Source organism: Caretta caretta, chromosome 2 (assembly GCF_965140235.1).
Source record: "Caretta caretta isolate rCarCar2 chromosome 2, rCarCar1.hap1, whole genome shotgun sequence".
Classification (NCBI taxonomy): Eukaryota; Metazoa; Chordata; order Testudines; family Cheloniidae; genus Caretta; species Caretta caretta.
Genome location: NC_134207.1, coordinates 181,404,219 through 181,426,128, shown reverse-complemented (window position 1 = coordinate 181,426,128; position 21,910 = coordinate 181,404,219). Strand labels below are relative to the sequence as shown.

The window sequence follows — 21,910 nt, the reverse complement described above, 5'->3', positions numbered from 1 at the left end:
AGCACCCACCCTCCCTCCCCTAGTGGGGGCAAATTTCAAGTCGGGTTAGGACCTGCTGTGGGCATTGTGCTAGTCACTCCTTTTTAAGGGGGGCTGGGAAGGAATTTTTCCTGCACCACCAGATTGACTTCGGTCGAGTGAGGTTTTTTTGCCTTCCCCAGAGTGGGTGTCAGGGATGACCTTTTCTGATAAGAGAAGGTGGTAGGCTATATGTCGCAACTTATTTTGTAAGTGTGTGGTGGATGTCCAGTGCGGGTACTCCATAGGGAAGGCATCCAGTGACCAAATAAATGGCCTGGTAAAGGACTCATAAGGAGGTGCTGGGTAAAGGAACAGAATGGGGGAGGAGGTTTGGGGACTCCTATGATTGGTACAACAGGGAGCCAACCCCCACTCCCCGGTCTCATAGCTACCTTAACCCTCCTATGAGGGGGGTGGATAGTAAGGTCCAAACCATGGGTTGGCTGGAGGGACCTGGATGGAAAATGAAGTGGGGCTGGAGAAAGCCCCAGATAATGATTTGAATAAACATCGATTTGCCTGCACTGTACACTTTATCTGCCTGGTAGTCCCAGATCTCTATATAATAAAGTTGCAGCCTGATTAAAATCCATATCAAGTGTCTCCTGTCCTTTTGGTATGCCCAGACAATGAAGAGTATTACAGCAATTAGAATCTTCAGGAAGATCCTGAACACCATGGAAAAATCCAGAAAATAATGTGGTAGCAGATGTTTCTCAAAATACACAAATACAGAAACCTGTAAATGCATGACCAATATCCATGGGTGCCAGGTTTGTATAATTTTTGGTGGTGCCCAGAACAGGTCCAAGCAGAGCTGTCCTGTCCATAGGACAGACCAGGGCAACCACCCCAGGCTCCATGCTTTGGGGGGCCCTGAGCTTCAGGGGGATGCAGGGTCCAGGGCGGTGCACCCCTGCGGGGAGGGGGACAGCTTGTCTCCATGCCCTGCACGCACCTGCAAGTGCCATCCCCGCTAATGGGAGCTGCGGGGACGGTGCTGTGGGCAGGGGCAGCGCGCAAAGCCTCCCCACCACCACCACGAGGGGCCACAGAGACGTGCCAGCAGCTTGCTGCTTCCGAGAGCAGTGTGGGGCCAAGGCATGCAGGCAGCCTGCCTGAGCTTGCTGTGCCACCGGACTTCTAGCGGCCCAGAGATCGTCATCAACTGGCAGAGGCTTCAGGATCAACCAGACGATCGCAATTGGCGGGCTGGTGACCACTGAATTGTATATCACTATGGATATATTTTTGCGGAGCCCCCCTTAGTCAGAGGCCCTGGGATGCAGCCCCTAAAGCCCCGCTTTAATCCGGCCCTGTTCATGACTTGTTCCAATTAACATCTTTGAACTGGCCATGATATTGTAGCAGAAGTGAACTTAGCTTTTACATTAAAGGGAAAACAAATCCGTGCACTGTTAATGATTTAGGATATTAAAATACTTGGTTTACATTTACATATTTGTCTAAATCATAAAAAGATTTATTTATTAGCAAGGCATCTCTAAAATATCTACTTCTACAACAGATTAAAATGTTGGTCTACCAAGTTTGATAGTATTCTTTTAAAACCAGTAATTTTTTCTTTTTTTTCCAATACACAATTAGTAAAGGCAGAAAACACTCAGTGGTGTATTTTAAAATGTCATTTTTGTGCATCTCAAGGTCTATATATGGACAGGGTTCTATTCCTTTTTTCCCTTCACTCTTAGTCTTACTTACAGTAACTCTTTATACTCACTACACAACTAATCAAAATATCTAAAACTAACTTCTCTTGACTAGCTGATTTGACTAGATTTTTTAAAAGGAAGTATTACCATATGTACACAAAGTATCTTCTGTAACTTGAGAAAGTCAATGTAACCAACAACATACACAGCAAATAACGAGGCTATCTGGAATTAAAGAGAGAAGATTAAACTAATTGAAAAGTATACATTCATACAGCATAAATACATTATTCAGCATCTGTAGCTCCTTTTAATGGCTAATGGCTTATGAATTTTTGCAATGGCTTATTTTGAAAGAAGGTGGGGCTGTGTATAACAACCAAAGAATACAAAATATAAAACATTTCAAGAATAAGATTTAAAATGTTGCTTTACTAATTTTAAATGACCCCCCACTTGTATTAATAATTTGCTCCTGGCTAGCACCTCCCATTTTCAGATAAAAAAGCATTCATTATTATTAGTCTTAACTGTGTAAAAATCAGGAAATATTATCTCCACTTTACTGATGAGGAAAATGAGGCATAGAAATTAAGTGACTGCCCAAAGTTATGCATGAAGTTTATGGTGATGCTAGGAACCAAATTCAGCTCTCCAAAGTTCCTGTCCACTGTCTTAAGCAGGAGAGCACCCCTGTTGTCTCTGCCTTGATTTTCTGAAAAATGAGGGTCATGTTATCAAACATTTTTAAAATAAACATTTTCCTGTAGTTTACACTTTTGGTGGCCACCTGCAACTCATTTTCTTTGTTGTGGTTATGAGACCCATCCACTCCTGCCCAGACTGTTTTGTTCAAAAGCAACACCTGCTACTTCAAAATACAGCAGCCCAAAGTAGATGGGAGAGAAGAAGAAGAGAAGGTCCTGTATTCCAAGCACCTTGGGTTGACAAGGAGAGGAGAGAGAGAAGGGCATCCTTGCTCCTCAAAAATACAAGAAGAGCTGAGGACACAAATACTTGTGCGGAAGAGCCTCGGGGATAATTCTGCCAATTACTTCTCCATATTATCCTTTTAACCAGTTATTCATTCATTTCCCAGCTTTTAATTTAAGAGTCATGGGTGTTTTGCACCCTAGCTCAGGATATCAGATGCTTAGGAAGGGATGAGTGCTTTTTCTATGCCTCTCATTCTGCACCCCTTCAGGATGATATTTAAAGCAGCAGCTTGTTTTCTGCAGACCCAAATAGGGAGCAAGACTTCTGTTTCCAAAAGGGACAATTATCTGAAGAGTCCAGAATGCATTAAAAGTCACAGGTAGCTTAAAACAAAAAACCTGACATGGGTTAGTAATTAATTCACCATATCCCCATTTTCATTTATTTATTTATTTTAAAGAATGAGGTCAGTGATTGCAGCAACCCTTTGAATCAGGTAATCAGAGCACTTGCGCTTAGAAGCTACACATAAAGAGTAATTTTTCAGTGGGGAAGCTAGATATGATGACCAATGCTTTGTGTTGTGAAATCCAAGCCCTTACTTTTCCTAAACAGAGGTAAGTGCTTATCTACCTTCTATTGACTGAAAAATTCTTAAAAGCCCCTGATTACAGAACTTTTTTTTTAAAATTTGTGCTAATTAGCACTTCTGGGCTTACATTTTTCTCTAATACAAATGCATAAAGATGAGTATGTGCTGCCTAGAGATATATTTAACAGACTCTTTTAAACTACATTATATGCTCCTGGGGGAATTCTGTGCCACTGCATAGGTGCAGAATTCATTCCCCCCACAGATTTCTTTGCTTCCCCACAGAAAATGATGGGAAGGCAAAAGGAAGCCACAAGAGCGGTCACATGTCAGCATGGTTTCCAGAGCCCGGAACAGCTGGCAGAGAGGTAAATCTCCAAGGGGGTCGGGGTGGGGACGCCCCTGGGCATAGTTTGGGGGGCATAGCCCCTCAGAGGCAAGGCATGAGGGTATGCGGGGTCACATGCCACTGCCCCCACCACCCCATTTCTGTGAGCACAGAGCTGCCCGGATGAAGGAGGGTTCTGCTACAGCTAGCTGACTCTGCAGCTGGATACCATCTTCTGAGTTATAGTGCCGGTCAGGCTCCCTGTCTGTGTGCTGGAAGCCATCCTGTTTTCTGTACAATGGTGAGTGCCCGCAGTGGGGCAGGGCAAGAGAGGTGGGTTGGGGCAGGAAAAATGGGAGAAGGGGGGTGGGAAGAGGCAGTGGGGAAGAAAGGGGGATGGAGGAGTGGGGGAGGCCTGTGGGGAGAGGGAGAGCCCGGCATGCAGTATTCCCTCAGGAGCAGCACTGGGGCTCCCCCATTAAGCAGGCCCATCAAACCCCCACCCCATTGAGCCCCATCCTTCCTGTACCTGGATCACCCTGATGAGCCCCACACACCTGGACTCCCACCCCAACGAGCCCCGCTCCCCCAGCACCCAGACCCCCTCGCTGAGCCCCCCACACTGAAACCACCCCTGCAAGCACAATCCTGCCACACCCAGACTGCCCCTGCTGAGCCCCAATCACCTTCCCTTGGATCCCCTGCAGAGTCCCATTTCCCCTGCACCCAACCCCAGCCCCCCACAAACAAACTCCTGTGCATCCAGATCCCCCACTGAGCCATCCACACCCCCAGATTGACCCACACAGAACTCTCACCCCACACCTGGGTCCCTCCACACTAAGCCCCACCACACTTGTATCCTGGCAGGCTGAGCCTGCCTGCCCGCCCATCCCTGGAGTACCTGGTACAGAAGGGCAGGACAGCCCTTGAGCTGTGTCAGGGTCAGGTGCACCCTCACCACCGAGTCCCTGTCCTGTGGGGAGGATGGGACTGCTCCAGGGTGATCTCCGTCTTCTGTGCATCCAGTGGCCTGTGCTCCCACTGCCATGTTGGAGTCTCCACATTTATTTATTGACATATAAAACTGGCAGAATTTTAAAATATAGTTCACAGAATTTTTCTTTTTTGGCACAGAATTCCCTCAGGAGTACTTAAATTTGCTAGTCTCTAAGGTCTCCTTTTCTTTTTGCGACTACAGACTAACACGGCTGCTACTCTGAAGCCAATTAAATCAGATGAGCTCTTTGCTGCTCTCAGACAGTAGTTACTGTACCTGGTAGCAGTAGGTACACCAAAAGTCAACACTATCCATATAAAATTAATGCTGGAATATATGTTAAACATAAAAAAATGTTCCAAGACATTTTAAAATAATTCCCTATTTGTATTAATCACCTTAGTTTATTAAAATATTTTTTTAATTTTAATAAGTTATTGTACTCAGATATTTTTATTTTTACTTTTTACACTTCAAACAATTTGGGCAGTGAAACTAAACATTTTAATTTCACTTTCTGGGTCTAACGATGGAGGGTTTTTTCTTAATATATGCATTTCTTGGATTAAAAGGCAAATTACTTGAATTTCCATGCCTACAAAATTTTTGTAACTGAAATATTTGATTTAGTATCACAAAAATATTTGTTTTCACGTATGGTTTTGCAAAACTACATTTGGACTATTTCTATTTCTCTGGAGGCAGAGAAATCTGGGAAGGGCTTAAAAGGGGCAGACCTATGTTCTAATAAGGACAAACATTCTGGTATACTTTCAATCACCTTAGAGAGAAAACCCCACAGTTAAGATTGTGGGACAAGAAGGAGACAATTTTGAAATAACTTTGGAGATGTTAGGACAAGCAGTGAATGTGATGGTGCAATATGAACCTGAGAGCAAGAGAAGTCTGGCTGCTGAATTCTGGACTCTGTTTAGAGAACAGATATTAAGAATGAACATAAAATCTAATTTTGGTTACTGTGCTACAGAATGACAATGGTTGCTAAAAAACATCAGAAGTCCTATGAATTCACTTGCCTGTACAAAGCAATCAATTTATCTAAATAAGGTAAAGATTCTACCTGAATCTAATTTTGCAATGAACTACACACTTGTCTAAACATACTGTGTATAGTGTCCCACTATAAAGCTTGAACTTATTATTCTGAAGCTACATACACACTAAGCTATTGTCCGGTGTACAGGAACAGAGGTGTGTTTAATACACTGATATTCAATAAAAATGGTCTTACTTGTGTCAGAAGGACAAACTGAGCAAACTGCCAGGGAAGCATGAAAAAGACATTAGAAACACACAGTGCAATCAAGCTTCCTCTATTAATATTCGGAGTCCTTGGGAAAAAAGAAATAGAACAGATACCAGTAAGTTAAACTATAATAGGCCTTTGCATTTCATCCAAAAGAGCAGCAGAAAATAGTATCAAAAAATTAAAAATTGCTTTGTAACTGGACTTGCAATATAAATTGACAACTGTGAACAAAACAGTCTAAGTAACTTTTGTATTAATTCCATAAGAATATAGAATATAAGAATAATTAAAATAATTAATTCTGACCCTCGTTATTTCATAGCTCACCTTTTGAAATAAAAGTAGAAGTTGAAGTAAACAAAAAATGTGCTGAGTGGCCCCACTAAGTAAGTCATGATTCATCTCAACATTCATCTCAAAACTGCAGTATTTCGTTTAGAATTCCTTTTAGGCTTTATGAAGTGTTCCAACTCTTCAGGTTTCTCTAAAGATGCCCAGACTGCCTCAGTCTCATTGACAACATGACAGCCAGAATGATGCACCACTCAAGTGACAGGCAAATATTTTGTGCAATACTTCTAGTACCGTATTATAAACACTAGGGATATCAATGGTATTTGAGGACAAGAGTTCAGAATTTGACCTCACCATATATAATTATTTAATCTCCACTTGTCTACCTACCTATGGGGGAGTGAAAATATGGCAATTATTTGGGAGTATATAGGGTTCTGTACTCAAGGGTCACTGGCATCACAAAAAGGCATATCTATGGGAAAAGGAGTAGAAACTTTCTTGCCAATTTGTAGCAGTCTGGGAAAACGGAGGCAGCCACCTATGAGGTTCAAGAACTTCCAAGGAAGGACAATCAGTTCCATAAAAGAAGAAAACTGTTTCCATGGGATATAATGCTAAAAAGAGAAGAATGCCCAGCTCATTCAGACTAAACTGTTCCATCTGCTAGAAGACAGCAAAGAAACTAGATAACTCAGCTGCAGCCAGACTTTCTATTGGGGTCTAATGTCACAAAAAATTTTAATTTCATCTATTAGGAGGATTATAGTTATAATCGCTTGTGTGAATTGACCCATATGTCCTTCCTTGGAAGTTTCTGAGCCTCTTGGATGGTTGCCCGTTTTCCCAAACTGCTGCAAGTTAGCAGGAAAGTTTTCTACTCCTTCTCTGACAGACATGCCCCTTTGTGATGCCAGTGATGCCTGAGAGCAGAGCCCTGTAGCCCACGAATGGCTGCCATGTTTCCACTCCTCCACAAGAAGACAATTGGGGACAAAACTATATATGAGGCTATGAGGCAGGTGAGGCAATAACTGTATCTAGTTGAAACATTCTAATACTCTCACCTGAATTTGTACTGACCCATGGTGTCCTCTGACTCCATTTTTCAGTTACCTCAGTCACCAAATAAATATTTCATAATGAAAAAGTGTCAGTTTCAAAATGCCCCCATGGATTTCTGTCTGAGTGACAGGGACCACCAATTAAAGTTTCATGGAAGAGCCATCTTCTGGCCATATTTCATCTGTTGTGGAGAACTGGAACCTTGCCAACCAGCTGGAAGGACAGTATTGTGATCTCACTTTATAAGGAAAAAGGACTGAGCAGTGAATGCAAGAGCTATAGGCCAATCACTTTATCGTCCAGGCCAGGGAAGGTGTTTGCAAATGTTCTGCTGGCACGTTTGGAGCCCCTGCTCTGTGTTGCTCCCAACAGTCAGGCTTTATGAGGAACAGTTCCACACTAGATGCCACCAGCTCTCCGCTTGTAGTCAGAGATACACTATGAGTTCAAAAACCCCTGCACGTAGCGTATGTCAACCTTACGGCTGCATTTGATTCAGTTGACCGAGCAGCACTATAGAAGGCCTTAAAGGGCATAGATGTCACAACCACTCTGCTGGACTTGATTAGAGAGCTGCATAATGGAACCACTGCCCATGTACATCTGGGGAATCGGATGTCAGCATCTTTTAGTGAATTAGTATAACCTTGTGAGAGTGGTCTGTGAAAAGGGTCAGGGAAGGGGGCAGGAGGAATGGAGGAATATTCATGAATTGCAGGGCATATCCCAGTTCCAGCATGCTTAGGGTATCTGATGTAATGTGGGTCCAGGCATTTAGGAAGTGGGACAACATGTTGCCAAAGGGAGAGAAGATCTCTGGGAGTGGTTTGCTGCCCTCGACCAAAGAATCAAAAAGACTGCTTGGAAGTTTAAAGTTGTCTGAATGTCGCAGAAGTTGAAGGAGGTGAAGACAGGGGTCTCTTCTTTTGAGACCTAGAATGCCTTCTAGAGCTTTTGGGCTGTCTCACTGGGTAGTATGGATACCTCTGCTGGGCCTGAGGCCAAAACTGCTTCTTTATTATAGCAGGGGTATAAATACCAATTGATTTCAGGGTTATCCTGGAATCTTTTAGTGTTCAGAGCTTCCTCTGCTTTTCCCCAAAACAAATATGAACCTTCAGAGGGTGTGGGACTTCAGCTGGTATGCTCGATACCTGCAGCCATGAAACAGGGTGCATAGTGATAGCTGTCACGAGTCGCTGAGTCTGTTTCATCCACCACAGACCCCGAAGAGGAGTGGGCAAACAACCCTCACTATAAAAACCTTAAATTCCTTGTTCACTTTATCCACTTGTTCTGAAATGTAGGTCTCTAAAGCACAAAGGGGAAGTGTGAGGCATTCAGACTTGTTATGACTACTGATGATGGGCGGAGAAGGCGGGGGGGCAGGGCAGCTCTGCCCCCCCCCCCCGGCCCCTTTATGCTCTTGTGATTAGCAAAAGCACACGGCGGGCTCATGAGCCCCCACAAAGGGTATTGCTATGGGAAAAAGTTATCCAACTCTGATGCACTGGTGCCCACACATCTAGTGTGGAATGACAAGGGCAATCACTGAAAGAATCATATATATGATTTCTTGTTTGTACAGTAAGGCTGTGTCTAAACTAGGAGTTTATTTCATTGCCAATGTTGCTAACACCAATGTAGCTCCACTAGCCCAGTGTTAAAAATGTTGTGATCATGGGAGCCTGGTCTACACCAGTAGTATCACCTCTGCTACCAATGGTGGAGACCCATTAGCGTTAGCAATAATGGCTAATGTCTGAGGGGAAAAAACTAGTACGTACAAGACCATAGCCTATAAATGAATGCACGGTCTCAGGGATTCTGTTTTTTAACTCTTCACTCTTAATAACCACACATAAATTGGAAGCTACCTGAGAATAACGAGGAGTCCGGTGGCACCTTAAAGACTAACAGATTTATTTGGGCATAAGCTTTCGTGGGTAAAAAAAAACCCCACTTCTTCAGATGAATGGAGAGAAAATTACAGATACAGGCATAAATGTATATTGGCACATGAAGAGAAGGGAGTTACAAGTGGAGAACCAGTGCTGAAGGCCAATGCAGGGCTAGTCTACACTGGCAGCACTTTAACATGCCTTGTGTGGTCACAGTGCAGCACTGAGAGAGAGCTCTCCCAGCGCTCTAAAAAAAACCACACACACACACGCGAGGTGTGGCTCCCAGCGCTTGTGCACTGTCTACATTGGCGCTTTGCAGCGCTGCAACTTGCTGCACTCAGGGGAGTGTTTTTTCACACCCCTCAGCGAGAAAGTTTCAGTGCTGTAAATTGCCAAGGTAGACAAGCCCTTAGTCAGGATGGATGTAGTCCACTCCCAATAATTGATGAGGAGGTGTCAATATGAAGAGAGGGAAAATTGCTTTTATAGTGAGCCAACCATTTCCAGTCCATATTCAAGCCCAAATTGACGGTGTTAAGTTTGCAAATGAATTGTAGTTCAGCAGTTTCTCTTTGAAATCTGGTTTTGAAGGGGTTTTTTTTGTTGAAGTATGGCTACTTTTAAATCTGTTATTGAGTGTCTAGGGAGATTGAAGTGTCCTCCTACTGGCTTGTGTATGTTACCATTCCTGATGTCTGATTTGTGTCCATTCATCCTTTTATGTAGAGACTGTCCGATCTGGCCAATGTACACGGCAGAGGGGCATTGCTGGCACACAATGTCATATATCACATTAGTAGATGTACAAATGAATGAGCCTCTGATGGTGTGGCTGGTGTGGTGGGGTCCTCCTCATCAATTATTGGGAGTGGACTACATCCACCCTGACTAAATTGGCCTTCAACATTGGTTCTCCACTTGTAAGGTAATTCCCTTCCCTTCTCTTCATGTGCCAATATATATTTATGCCTGTATCTGTAATTTTCACTCCATGCATCTGAAGAAGTGGGTTTTTATACCCATAAAATCTTATGCCCAAATAAATCTGTTAGTCTTTAAGGTGCCACCAGACTCCGTGTTGTTTTTGTAGATACAGACTAACACGGCTACCCCTCTGATACTTGGTACCTGAGAATGTAGGTCAAAAGCAACATCTGAAGCACAAGGAATGGGTATGAGAAACTTTCACGGAGGGGTGGAGTCCACATCACACGTGTGCACTGAAAATAAGAATTAAATTAGTTCATAGTATGTTCTGCTACATTTTCATTTTTCCCCACAAAGCAATGCATTTATGATTTAAAATGATCAACTACGGAAACTGAAATAGTACAAAAAAACTAGATGAAGACTCAGTCATAAGTCAATAAAATAGTGTGTCACAAGACAAAACACAAGAGATGGAAGGAAGGAGCATGCATGCTTGAGTGAAGATGCAGCTTCGGGTCTCTAACGGTTGGGGGCGAGGGTTTGGGGGGTTTAACCACTACTACTGGCTCCTCCTCTTGACATGAGAGAACTAAAGCAAGAACAATATCTTACTCTTGCAATAACAAAAATCTGACAGCTTGGGAGCAGTTTTGTCCACCAAGAACAAAGATGCCAAAGTAGCACAGGTTCTCCTATCTTGCAATCCCTTATTTACAAAAACAGTCTTCGCTGAAATCAATGAATTATGCATGTGAATAAGGACTACTCAAACAGCAAGATTGTGACTAGCTAATGCAGTTACACATAAGAGTACACATAAGGGGAGCAGCGTGAGGGAAAAGCCAACACACTTGTGTGCCTTTGTTAGGTCTCCCACACTGCGGTTTAAGCATGGAGAGAAGAAAGCAGAGACTGTGCACCCAACAGCTGTGTGGAATGTACAGAAACTTGGCTCTGTTCACCAACACACAAGCCAGTAACATTGAGCAGCTGAAACTAAGTGTACCTGTTACATGGCTGCTGTAAATTACTCCCCCACATCGCTGAGCAAATGATGAGAAGGCAAACCAATTGTGATTGAACCACAATTTCTTCCCAGAATGCTTTTGGGGTAGCAAAGCATGTAGCTGTGCCACCGCATATGGGCTAGATTGAGCCTTTAGGCTCAGTCCTACACAAGGATTTGCAGAAATGAGATCCTTGGTTTTCAAAATTCAATTCCACCCAGGAGTTAACTAAAACTTTATATAACTTGAATATTTCTTTGCAGCATTTTTCCATTTCAAATTCATGTTATTGTGCAATTATACACAACAGGCTTCACGTTACTTCAACTTTTGAAAGACATTCCTTCCTATACATTAGCAATTTAACTGTGTGAGAAAATTTTGTTTGAAAAGAACCTGCTGTAAGATGTACTACAAATTCAATACAGTGTCTAAATATAAAACCTTTTAATAACTACATGAAATATACAAGCAAAGCTAGAAGAAAGCTGTCTGTCGGTAATTAAACCTATCAGGTATGTATTTTCCCATCCAACATTTTTAAAAGTAATCTTGAACAAACATTTCTCCTTTGTATGCATTTACTGTGGCAATGGATGGGGAATGACTTTGCTGGACTTTTACTAGTACCGAGACTTTTACTGAGGAACTGCTGGTAGCAATCAAAGGGTTTCTATGGACTTTTATTCTTAGGTATCAGCAATATTTTCTCTCTACCCCCATCTATGTCTGTCTTGATTAATAACTGATTAGACTGCACAGAGTATGGTAGTATTTAATCTGCAGCAAGAGTATGTGTATCACAACCAACAAGGGCCTAAGCTCCCGCCTAAATTTGACATATTACTTTCCAATCATACTTAAGAGGCCAATTAGTGCTGAATATGCTGTGCTCTCACACAGCAGCAATTCCCAATATCAGAGAAAACAGTGAAACAGAGTACGAGCCCAAAGGCAGCTCAAACTTGGCAGAATGTGGAGGAACAAATTTAAGTTGTTAGATGTCCCCTGCTAACACGCAAGACAGGAAGACACAGAGTTCAAGGGACAGATGCTGTACAAAGGAGGAAGGAGAGAGGTAGAGAATTTAAACAGAGGAAGTGGTTTAATCAAGGGAAGAGAACAAAACCCAGATTTAAGGAATGAACATGATTATGAAATATTAAAACATCAGCTGAAAAAAGGAACCACACACAGATGGAGTGATAGGAACAAGCTGTTGAAACGGAGGCAAAACTAGAAAATAAGAAACAGTTTATTGAAAAGATATGAAGAAAAGAAAAACATTTTAAAGTGCAGTTTCACTCAGCATAGTGACTAAACACAATACTGTGCTGCTCCATGTTTGTCCTTAATTTCCAAATCAAATGTGTTCAACTGACAGATTTATTTTTTTCTCGCCCTTTTATTTATTTTAACTGTCAGCCATGCAAACAACTCCTGATCAGGGTCAGCCTGGATTTTCTCTTACTCTTGTATCACCAAAGTAATAAAAAGGATCTTTAGAGCAAATTATTTCCCCAGTTTACAACTATTCATCCAGATTACCTTCAAATTAAACCCTCAGTAATATCTGTATAACCCCATTAGTCTTCAAATGATTTTTAACAGGTGTAATCAACTGGAACTTAGTAAACAATTCTTTTAAGAATTAGCAAGCAGGAACTGAATCACGCTCATGCTCAGCTGTATTGGCTCTGCAGCACAAACATGTAAATGCTTATTTTTTGGTGAAGTAAGTAGATATTATGTTAAAAGCACAAATACTGTTAAGTGCTTTCATTTTTTAGTTATTTTTCAGAGTACAGCCACACTTAAAATGTACCTAACCTGCAAGATATAGAAAGGAAAAAGGAAAAAAGCTGTAAAAGCAAAGAGTGATACATAGGATGAGCAACCAAAAAAAGGGAGCATTTACCTTATTGCTATATTGACTTTACCATGAGTTATGCCATTTTCCTATGCTTGAAATGTAATATCGCTGTACGGTAAATGTTTCTTTTTCAAGATAGCCCAAAGCAGCATATTAATATTTTATTTTATGCCAAAAGTTATTTGATATAACACGCAGACACCACACACACACACACGTATGTGACTAGTTTAGCATTTTGTTGAAGCTATAACAGTGTTAATCTGTGGTCAAGGACAGTGATGCCCACAGCTGTATGCATGTCACACACGGTGCATACCATTGGCAGGGCACCCAGGGCTCAGGCTGCTGGAAGGTGCGGCTGGGCAAGGTGCCAGTGGGGAGCCCTGGCACCGAAGCCAGGCCCACTGCAGCAGCAAGAAGGAGCAGTGTTGGCTGTCTCAATGCCCACTCAGGTTTGGCCCTGCAGCCCCTGTCATGACAGGGAGGCAGACTATCGGACCAATACTGAGTGAGCAGCATTGCAATCTGGTGCATGGGGGTCACAGCACCACTGAGGTTTGACCCATGGCTCCTCTATCATGACAGACGGGCCTCAGGGCCAAAACTGAGTAGGCAGTGGAGCAACCAGCACTGCTCCTCCTCACTACAGCCATGGGACTGGCTCCTGCATCAGGGCTCCCCCGCCAGGGGCCTGCTTAGCCTTGTCCCACTTCCAGCGGCTGTGTCCCCTCTGCTCTGCCTGCAGGACTCACTAGTGACAGCCTCAAGATCTGCTAGTACAGGGAGATGTGGTGAGTGCCCACATAGGAGAGCTGGCCAGGAGAAGAGTGGTGGGGAGGCCTGGATGGGGCAGACACAAAGGGGTTTGGTTTTATGAACTATGTGAAAAATTTCTGTGTGTACCTCTGTAGAAGGAACTAATTGGAAAAGTCAAAGGACAATGGTTAACTTGCATGGTGGGGTGCAGCACATTTATACCTGTCTGCTACCCTTAGGAATCAGACATTTTTAGAACTTGAGAAGTTGTGCCTGTCCCACACAAGTGAGAATCCTGCACAAATGGTATCTTCAGAGAATAATTATTTTTGAACTTCCACTTGAAAGATATTGTATTAGCCATTTAGCTCCTCAGGTTAATTAATCTTAAAAACCAAGACTGTTTCAATAAGATCTGACATCCATTATCAAGTAGTTAAAGAAGCGCTAATGAAATTAAATGTAGTTGAACATATTCAAAGACCTTTACCAAGCTCAGCTGAGCAAACTGGAAAAGGCAAAACTAGTTTCAACTCAGGATGGAGCCATATGGCAACTAGATTCAATCTGAACAACAAGACACAAAGGTAACTCAGGCAAAAAACAATTACTAACCTTCCGTACCTGCTGTTCTTCAAGATGTGTTGCACATCTTGAAGTCATATCTGGCCAGCAGGCCTCCTGGTTTGCAATCCTAGAGCTGCAACCCCCCCAGTAGAATAAACCTTTCTTACCAAATAAATCCAATTTCTTGGGGTCCTTTGCTTTTGGTGTTGTACCTTGATGACCCTGCCTTTCTCTTCCATTGGCAGCGGGTACCACCAGGGAGCCGGGTGCGGAGGGGGAAGATGAGTGCACAAGAACTCACAGCTATGGGCAGGCACAAATATTTCTATTCAGCTCTTTTTAATGTGGGGGGAAGGGAAGCAGGAGTCTGCCACAGGGCTTTAACAGGGTCCAAAATCGCCTCATTAAGAGGCAGGGCTACTTCTGATGGGCCTGCCACCACTAAAATGTCAACCAGATTATGGGAGGACTCCTTCACTACCTCTTGGTGAGCCCTATAGGCATCCTGGGGAGGTGACATGCCCGCTCCTGACACAGCCTCACAGAGGAGGAGGTGGCCAGCACCAGCTGAGGACACTCTTCCTCCCTTTCCACACTGGAGGGTCCTGCAGAACCAGTTTGTGGAACTCAGCACTGAGTTCAGCATCCAAGTCTGGATTGGGTATTGCCTGATGGGGAGGTAGTGCTCTTCTTTCGGAGGCCACCAAATAGCAGGATCTTGAATACAATCCCGTAATTGAGGGGAAACCCCCACAGGTTCAAAAAGGTACTCAGTGCCAAATCTGACTTCCTCAGTTTGGAGGAAGGTCTCAACACTGTCTCCATGAGTAAAAACTTCACCCTGGCCTCCTGGTCCTTCTTTGTGTGAGACAAAGTCCCAGCAGATCTGGCAGTGGTCCCTGATGTGAGCCTCTCCCCAGCACTTCAGGCAAGTAGCGTACAAATCAGTTGGAGATATAGCATTGTTGCAGGAAGCACAGGGCTTGAAGCCCAGCGACCAGACATGCCTCGGCACCAGGTAACAGACCAAACTCTGCTAACTAAATGAGATACTCAAACTACACTAAACTGACTAAAAACTGACTATTTACAACTATATACAACTATAGGAAAAGGAAGACCACTGAGAAAGCTTGCCGAAGCAAGAATAGTCCCAGCGATTGTCATGGCCAGTAAGAAGGATCTGAGGGGGCGTAAGATCGGCTGGCCGCTTTATACCTGCACTATGTGCGCACGGCACCAGAGGACACTTGAGCTGCCGTGATGGATACCACTAAGGGAAAAATCTCTGGTGACTGTGCTCAGGGTGCACACACCTACAGCGGTACGCATACGTGCAATCACTCCAAGAACACCACATTTCTCAGTAAAAAACCAGAAAACACAGCCAAAGGGCACTTAAAATCATTTATTCTTTCAAAACACAAGAGAGATGACAATAGTGGTGGAAAAAAAATCCCATGTTTATTTTCTAAAGGAATAAAGCTTTTTTCAAAAGCTTAGCATTATTTTTCTGCATAGACGTAGACAGTTTCTACATGATGTGTAGCCTGATAGAGGCTATAGTAGACTAAACATCAGTATACTGACAGAAAATACAGTTCAACTGTGGCTATCTGAACCTGAATTATCTATTAAGTATTCATTATCTACTTTCAAAAACTAAAATGATATTGTAATCTATATAAAACTTGCTCCATTTGTGTGTTTCTTAAGAAAGATATATTGTGTTTTCTAAAACTATGAGGGATTGTTAGAAGAGGTATCTGAAAGGATACTGATGAGCAACAGTGGTGGCAGTCAAACAAACTCACTCTCATTGTGTCAGTGATAGTGTGATTTTTAGAGGTTTGTACATGCACCTCGAGATTGAAAGGTGCAGTTTTACAAATTGGAGAAATAAATATTCTAGACATCAGAATGAACACATTTATTTGTGAAATGTCTACTGACCAGAGGGGTCAAAGCCACATTTCCAAGGTGTTAAGGTACCTAAAGATGCAGGTTCCTAGTGAAATTTTCAAAAGCACCTATGCTGGTGAGGCACCTCACCTACTCACATGCTTTTGAAAATTCTACCAGGTGCCTACCTGCATCCTTAGGCACCTAAATACCTTTGAAAATGTGGTCTAAGTGCCTTATAGAATAATACAACCGTATGAATATACATTAAACAACTATGTTCGGCACAAGAAAGTTAATGCAACATTAGGGACACATTTTAATAGCGCCAGTGATGGTGTTCAAAGCTACAGTTTTCATTCTTACAGCAACAATAACTATGCAAACATAGTTTGAAATCCTGGCCCCTGAGAAGTCAATGGGAATTTTCCCACTGACTTCACTGGGGCTAGGATTTCACACATAGTATTGTCTTCTGAATACAGAGTTATGCATAATATACAGTGTATATACAGTAACCAATTTACTTCTTGGGTGGAGATGGAAATCAGTTTTTAATTTCCTGATTTTTGTGCAATTAAAATCTCAACCTGACACATACATCAGACTACATTTCTCCACAATCCACTTCCAATACCATCTCTTTTATATTTAAGGGGAAGAAAAGCGAAGCCAGAAGATTATTATTCAAATAAAAACCACCAACTACACTTTGATGGAAAGCTCTCATAATTATATTCAAATAAACTTGGATTATATTGGTAATAGCTCATCTTCAGTGATCACTCTCCTTACAATGTATATTTTTTCATGGCCTGTGTGTATATATAAAATCTGCTCACTGTACTTTTCACTTTATGCATCCAATGAAGTGAGCTGTAGCTCACGAAAGCTTATGCTCAAATAAATTGGTTAGTCTCTAAGGTGCCACAAGTACTCCTTTTCTTTTTGCGAATACAGACTAACACGGCTGCTACCCTGAAACCTTGGATTATATTATTAGACAATAAGAATGCTGTTCATCTAAATTCAGTTTAAGGGCATTAGTAGAACAAAACCAACCAAGAATGCTAAGCCAACCTAAGAAAACAAGAAATGACTAAATAGTATTTATGTTTGTAGGTTCCAACATTTCTTATATGTTCTACCTTCCCTCATTAAAAATAGTTAGCTGAAAGATAAATGACACCAGTGCACAATATTAGTTACTGAGATTGATGTTTCGTAACGAAGGAGTTTAAAGTAGGGGATTTCTATTAAGAGTTCATCCACACGTAGGTATATGGGAAATGAAAACTGAAATTCAGTGAAAAAAAGCTCTATCTATAATGGCATCTTAAATACCACAAAAAGTTTACATTCAGAGGTACTTTCAAAATACTACATTTTGTTCTTTTCAATAATGTTTTCTTACCTTTAAGCACATGTTGAGATGTAAACTACAGGCATTCTCTATTTTTAAGAGAAAAGTCACACACCTGATTTAGTCTAAAACAATCAAAAATTTCGAAGTCTAAAAGACCTACCTCCCCATGATTGAAAAAGTAGCACGATACCGTAACTAGGCCTCCTAGACGGCTCCCACTGTGAAAAGAAAAAGAAAAGTGAGTACAACAGAATTTCATAATATTCAAGTAATATCTTCTGAAACCCAAATTCACAAGATTTGTCCACACCCCAGAATATTTAATCTTTCACTTTTAAACAGACATTGTGACAGACATTTTTATTTGTTTACTTATTTTGAGGGGAGGAGGTAGAAGAGAGAATTACAATGTAAACCAGTTAAGAGTCTAGATAGGCAAACAATATTAGTTTTAGAACAGTCCACCCTTCTTCTGCACCCTTGTATTGTATGTCTTCCCTGCAGAACTCCTCTGAATTTTCCTTTTATATATATCCAGTGGAATAATCTGGTTACCTAGCTCTGCTGCAGGCTTCCCTCTTAGACCAACATTTTTAGAGGCAGCAACTAATTAGGTGTTCCTCATTTTCTGAGTGCCCAAAACTTGATCCAGCCAGAGCCTGCTTTTCAGAACTGCTGGGCATTTGCAACTTCAGCTGATGTCAATAGGAGCTGCAGATTCTCAGCACCTCTGGAAAAAAAAATTAGGTCCTAGGTGTCTGAGTTTGGACACCCAAAAAATGGGCACTCAAAGTTGGTGGACACTTTTGCAAATTTTGGTCTGAATCTGTGCCTTGTGATGAATTGGGACTCTCTCTGTACAACTTATGAATTCTGGTTGATATTGTAAAAAGAAAAGGAGTACTTGTGGCACCTTAGAGACTAACCAATTTATTTGAGCATAAGCTTTCGTGAACTACAGCTCACTTCATCGAATGCATGAAAGCTTATGCTCAAAATAAATTGGTTAGTCTCTAAGGTGCCACAAGTACTCTTTTTCTTTTTGCGAATACAGACCAACACGGCTGTTACTCTGAAACCGGCTGATATTGTGAAGTTCTATTACAAGAAACTGATGTATTATTAGTCCTATATGTATGTAGATCTACCATTGCTGACAGGTCCTGTAGCAGGTACACACAAGACAGATTCCATGAAGAGTGCTTAGGACTCAATGACTAAGGCTGCGAGTCATTCACAGAAGTCATGGATTCTGTGGCTTTCCTGGACCTCCATGATTTCTGCAGTGACCAGTGTGACTGACTAGCCACTACTGGGGCAGTCTCAGGCCACCCTTCCCTCCTCTCCCACCCCCCAGCACAGGCCGCCCCCCTACCCCGGAGCATCTGCAGTGTCCTGGGCCACCGCTGAGCGCCCACGGTGCCCCTAGGCTGCCCCCTGTCCCCGATGACCTGCAGCGCCCCCTCTCCAGGGCACCCAAGATTTAGTCAGGGGTATATAGTACAAGTCATGGACAGGTCACAGGTTGTGAATTTTTGTTTATTGCCCGTGACCTGTTCATGACTTTTGCTACATATACCCACCCATGACTAAATCTTAGCCTTATCAATGACCCTATTCAGGTGCAAACACCTGGGACAATGGGAAAGCTGCACCCTTAGAAAAAACATGTTAGCTGACTCCTCAGAAGGGAAGGGGAAGGGAGAAGCAGTGCAAACTTACCAGGAGAAGAACAGGCCAGAAGACCAGGAAGGGTTTAAACATACACACACAGGAACAAAGAGTGTGACTGGAAGAGGAAGCCTGGGGAATGAGGACGGTTGCACAAGCTGGGTATACAAGAGAAATGCAGGCTGTTGCATATGGATAGTCTGTGGAGGGGCCTTCTAGAAAGCCTGTTGCCTTCTGGACCCGCATGGTTCCCCAAGGGCTCACAAAGGAAGGGAGAGCTAGTGAGGAATATTGTGGTTTCAGATGTTTATTATTTTGTATGATCTGTATTCTCCGGTGCTTTACATGATTAAGTAAAGAGCATAAATGTATTACACCCTGTGCAGTGTATGTGTGTGTGTTCACTGTTTCACAACTGCTGCACATTCCTGAGAGTTAAAATGTAACTAGAAACTTCACATCTTTTGGGTGGAGTCCTTGGAGAAGGGTATGTTTAAGTAACTGGGTTATCTCAGGGGCCAGCATTCATCCTGGGGGTCTAGGGCAGATGAGCTGAGATGCTCCCTTTCCATGAAAGCATAGCAGACTGAGCCTGTACCCAGGAAATGTGCCAGAGGAGCCAAAGGAGGAAACAGGGCTGCAGCCTACTGAGACTGAGGGAAGCCTGAAACACCTGTTAAGAATCCAGAGCAGCAGAGACTTGGATTTTACTCACAACAGCCCTCATGAGTGGCACTTGCTAGGATATGACATGTCTCATTTTCCCATTTGTAAAATGAGGGATAATACTTCCCCTACTTCAGAGGTATTAAGATGATAAATTCATTAATGTGTAGGAGGCACTCAGGTGGCCACGCTAATGGGCACCACAGAAAAGTTCATGAAAAAAATCAATGTCAGATTCATTGCAGCATTTGGATGGTGTGAAGTAAATAAGGCATGGGATCCACACACTGAATGTTGAGGACAAAGATAAATCGTTAACAGCTGCCTCCTTTGCTAAGCACAGTACATCCTGTGCCTTGAAAGAGACAGGGGTTCATGATGTAATTAGATTGCCATAATGAACAAGGAGCAGAATTAAGATTGCACTGACTACATGAAAACTGATATTTTCTAACTTTTGAGTGCTTGACTTTGCAGCCTTCCTATCATTCTTTCACATTTTTTCAAAATGGAATATACTACACACAGAGCTCCATGGGAGTGGAGTCATGTGAAAACCATCAGCCTATAAGCTAAGTTACATCTTTCCTCAGCAATGACAGACTGTAGGAAAACCTAACTGAAAACATGTACGGTAACTCCTCATTTAATGTCATCCCGGTTAATGTTGTTTAGTTGTTACGTTGCTGATCCATTAGAGAACATGCTCGTTTAAAGTTGTGCAATGCTCCCTTATAACGTTGTTTGGCAGCCACCACTGTGCTTTGTCCACTGCTTGCAGAAAGAGCAGCCCGTTGGAGCTAGCTGGTGGGGGCTTGGAACCAGAGTGGACATCAGCTCCCCTAAGTTCCCTGTGTGGCAGCCACCCAGCAGGCTATCAATTGCCTGGCAGTTCAGCTGTCCCATCCCCCACTGCCGTCTGCTGCTCCTGCCCTCTGCCTTGGAGCTGCTCCAAGGAGCCTCCTGCTTGCTGGGCAGAGGAGGATGGTAAGAGGGGTGCTATTGACAGGGTGTCCCCCTCCTTCCGCTCCTATACCCCATCTCCACAGAGCGGGGGCGGCAGGGGAAACTCGACAGGGCTCAGGACAGAGGGAACTTTCTGGCAGCAGCTGCTGTCTCAACTTGAAGAGACAATGTGCATCTCTCTCTTTCTTTCACACACACACCTGTGTGTCTCTCTCTCACTCACACACACACACATGGGCTGCGTCTCCATCTTGCTCTGCCATGCTGTGTCTCCTCCCTCCATTCGTGCTGCCTTGTAGAGCGTGAGGCTACATTAACAAGAATGTGCTAACTCTTGAGGGCTCAGCCCAGTGCTAGTTCATCATTTAGCAGTAAGGCATTCCCTGGGAAATACCCCACCCTCTAACTCCACCACCTCAGCCAAGCTTCACAATCACCATTGATGTGTACAGTATTAAATTGTTTAAAACTTATACTGTGTGTGTATATATAAGTATTTTGTCTGGAGAAAAAACATTCCCTGTAACCTAACCCCAACATTTACATTAATTCTTATGGGAAAATTGGATTTGCTTAACATCATTTCACTTAAGTAGCATTTTTCAGGAACATAATTACGAAGTTAAGCGAGAAATTACTGTACCAAAAGCTCAGTCAGGCCATCATGATCATCTAGTCTGACCTCCTTTGCAGAGCACAGAACCTCACCCACTCACTCCTGTAAAAGACTCCTGACCTCTGGCTGAGTTAATGAAGTCCTGAAATCATGATTTAAAGACGTCAAGTTACAGAGAATTCACCATCTACACTATTTTAAACGTGCAAGTGTCCTGCGCCCCATAGAATATCAGGGTTGGAAGGGACCTCAGGAGGTCATCTAGTCCAACCTGCTGCTCAAAGCGGGACCAATCCCCAACTAAATCATCCCAGCCAGGGCTTTGTCAAGCCTGGCCTTAAAAACTTCTAAGGAAGGAGATTCCACCACCTCCCTAGGTAACCCATTCCAGTGTTTCACCACCCTCCTAGTGAAAAAGTTTTTCCTAATATCCAACCTAAACCTCCCCCACTGCAACTTGAGACCATTACTCCTTGTTCTGTCATCTGCTACCACTGAGAACAG

At 42.9% G+C, this 21,910-nt stretch overlaps 1 protein-coding gene across 1 annotated transcript in view; it reads right to left on the bottom strand.

Annotated features, from left to right (window-relative positions):
- Positions 1–21,910, bottom strand: part of DPY19L1 (dpy-19 like C-mannosyltransferase 1) — a 99,599-nt gene that overhangs the window by 46,773 nt on the left and 30,916 nt on the right. Inside the window, exons 8-11 of the mRNA XM_048839070.2 lie at positions 17,648–17,705; positions 10,212–10,303; positions 5,803–5,902; positions 1,842–1,919 (exon numbers count right to left, since the gene is read on the bottom strand). Coding sequence (XP_048695027.1) covers positions 1,842–1,919; positions 5,803–5,902; positions 10,212–10,303; positions 17,648–17,705 — 328 coding nt within the window. The remainder of the gene's footprint in view (positions 1–1,841; positions 1,920–5,802; positions 5,903–10,211; positions 10,304–17,647; positions 17,706–21,910) is intronic.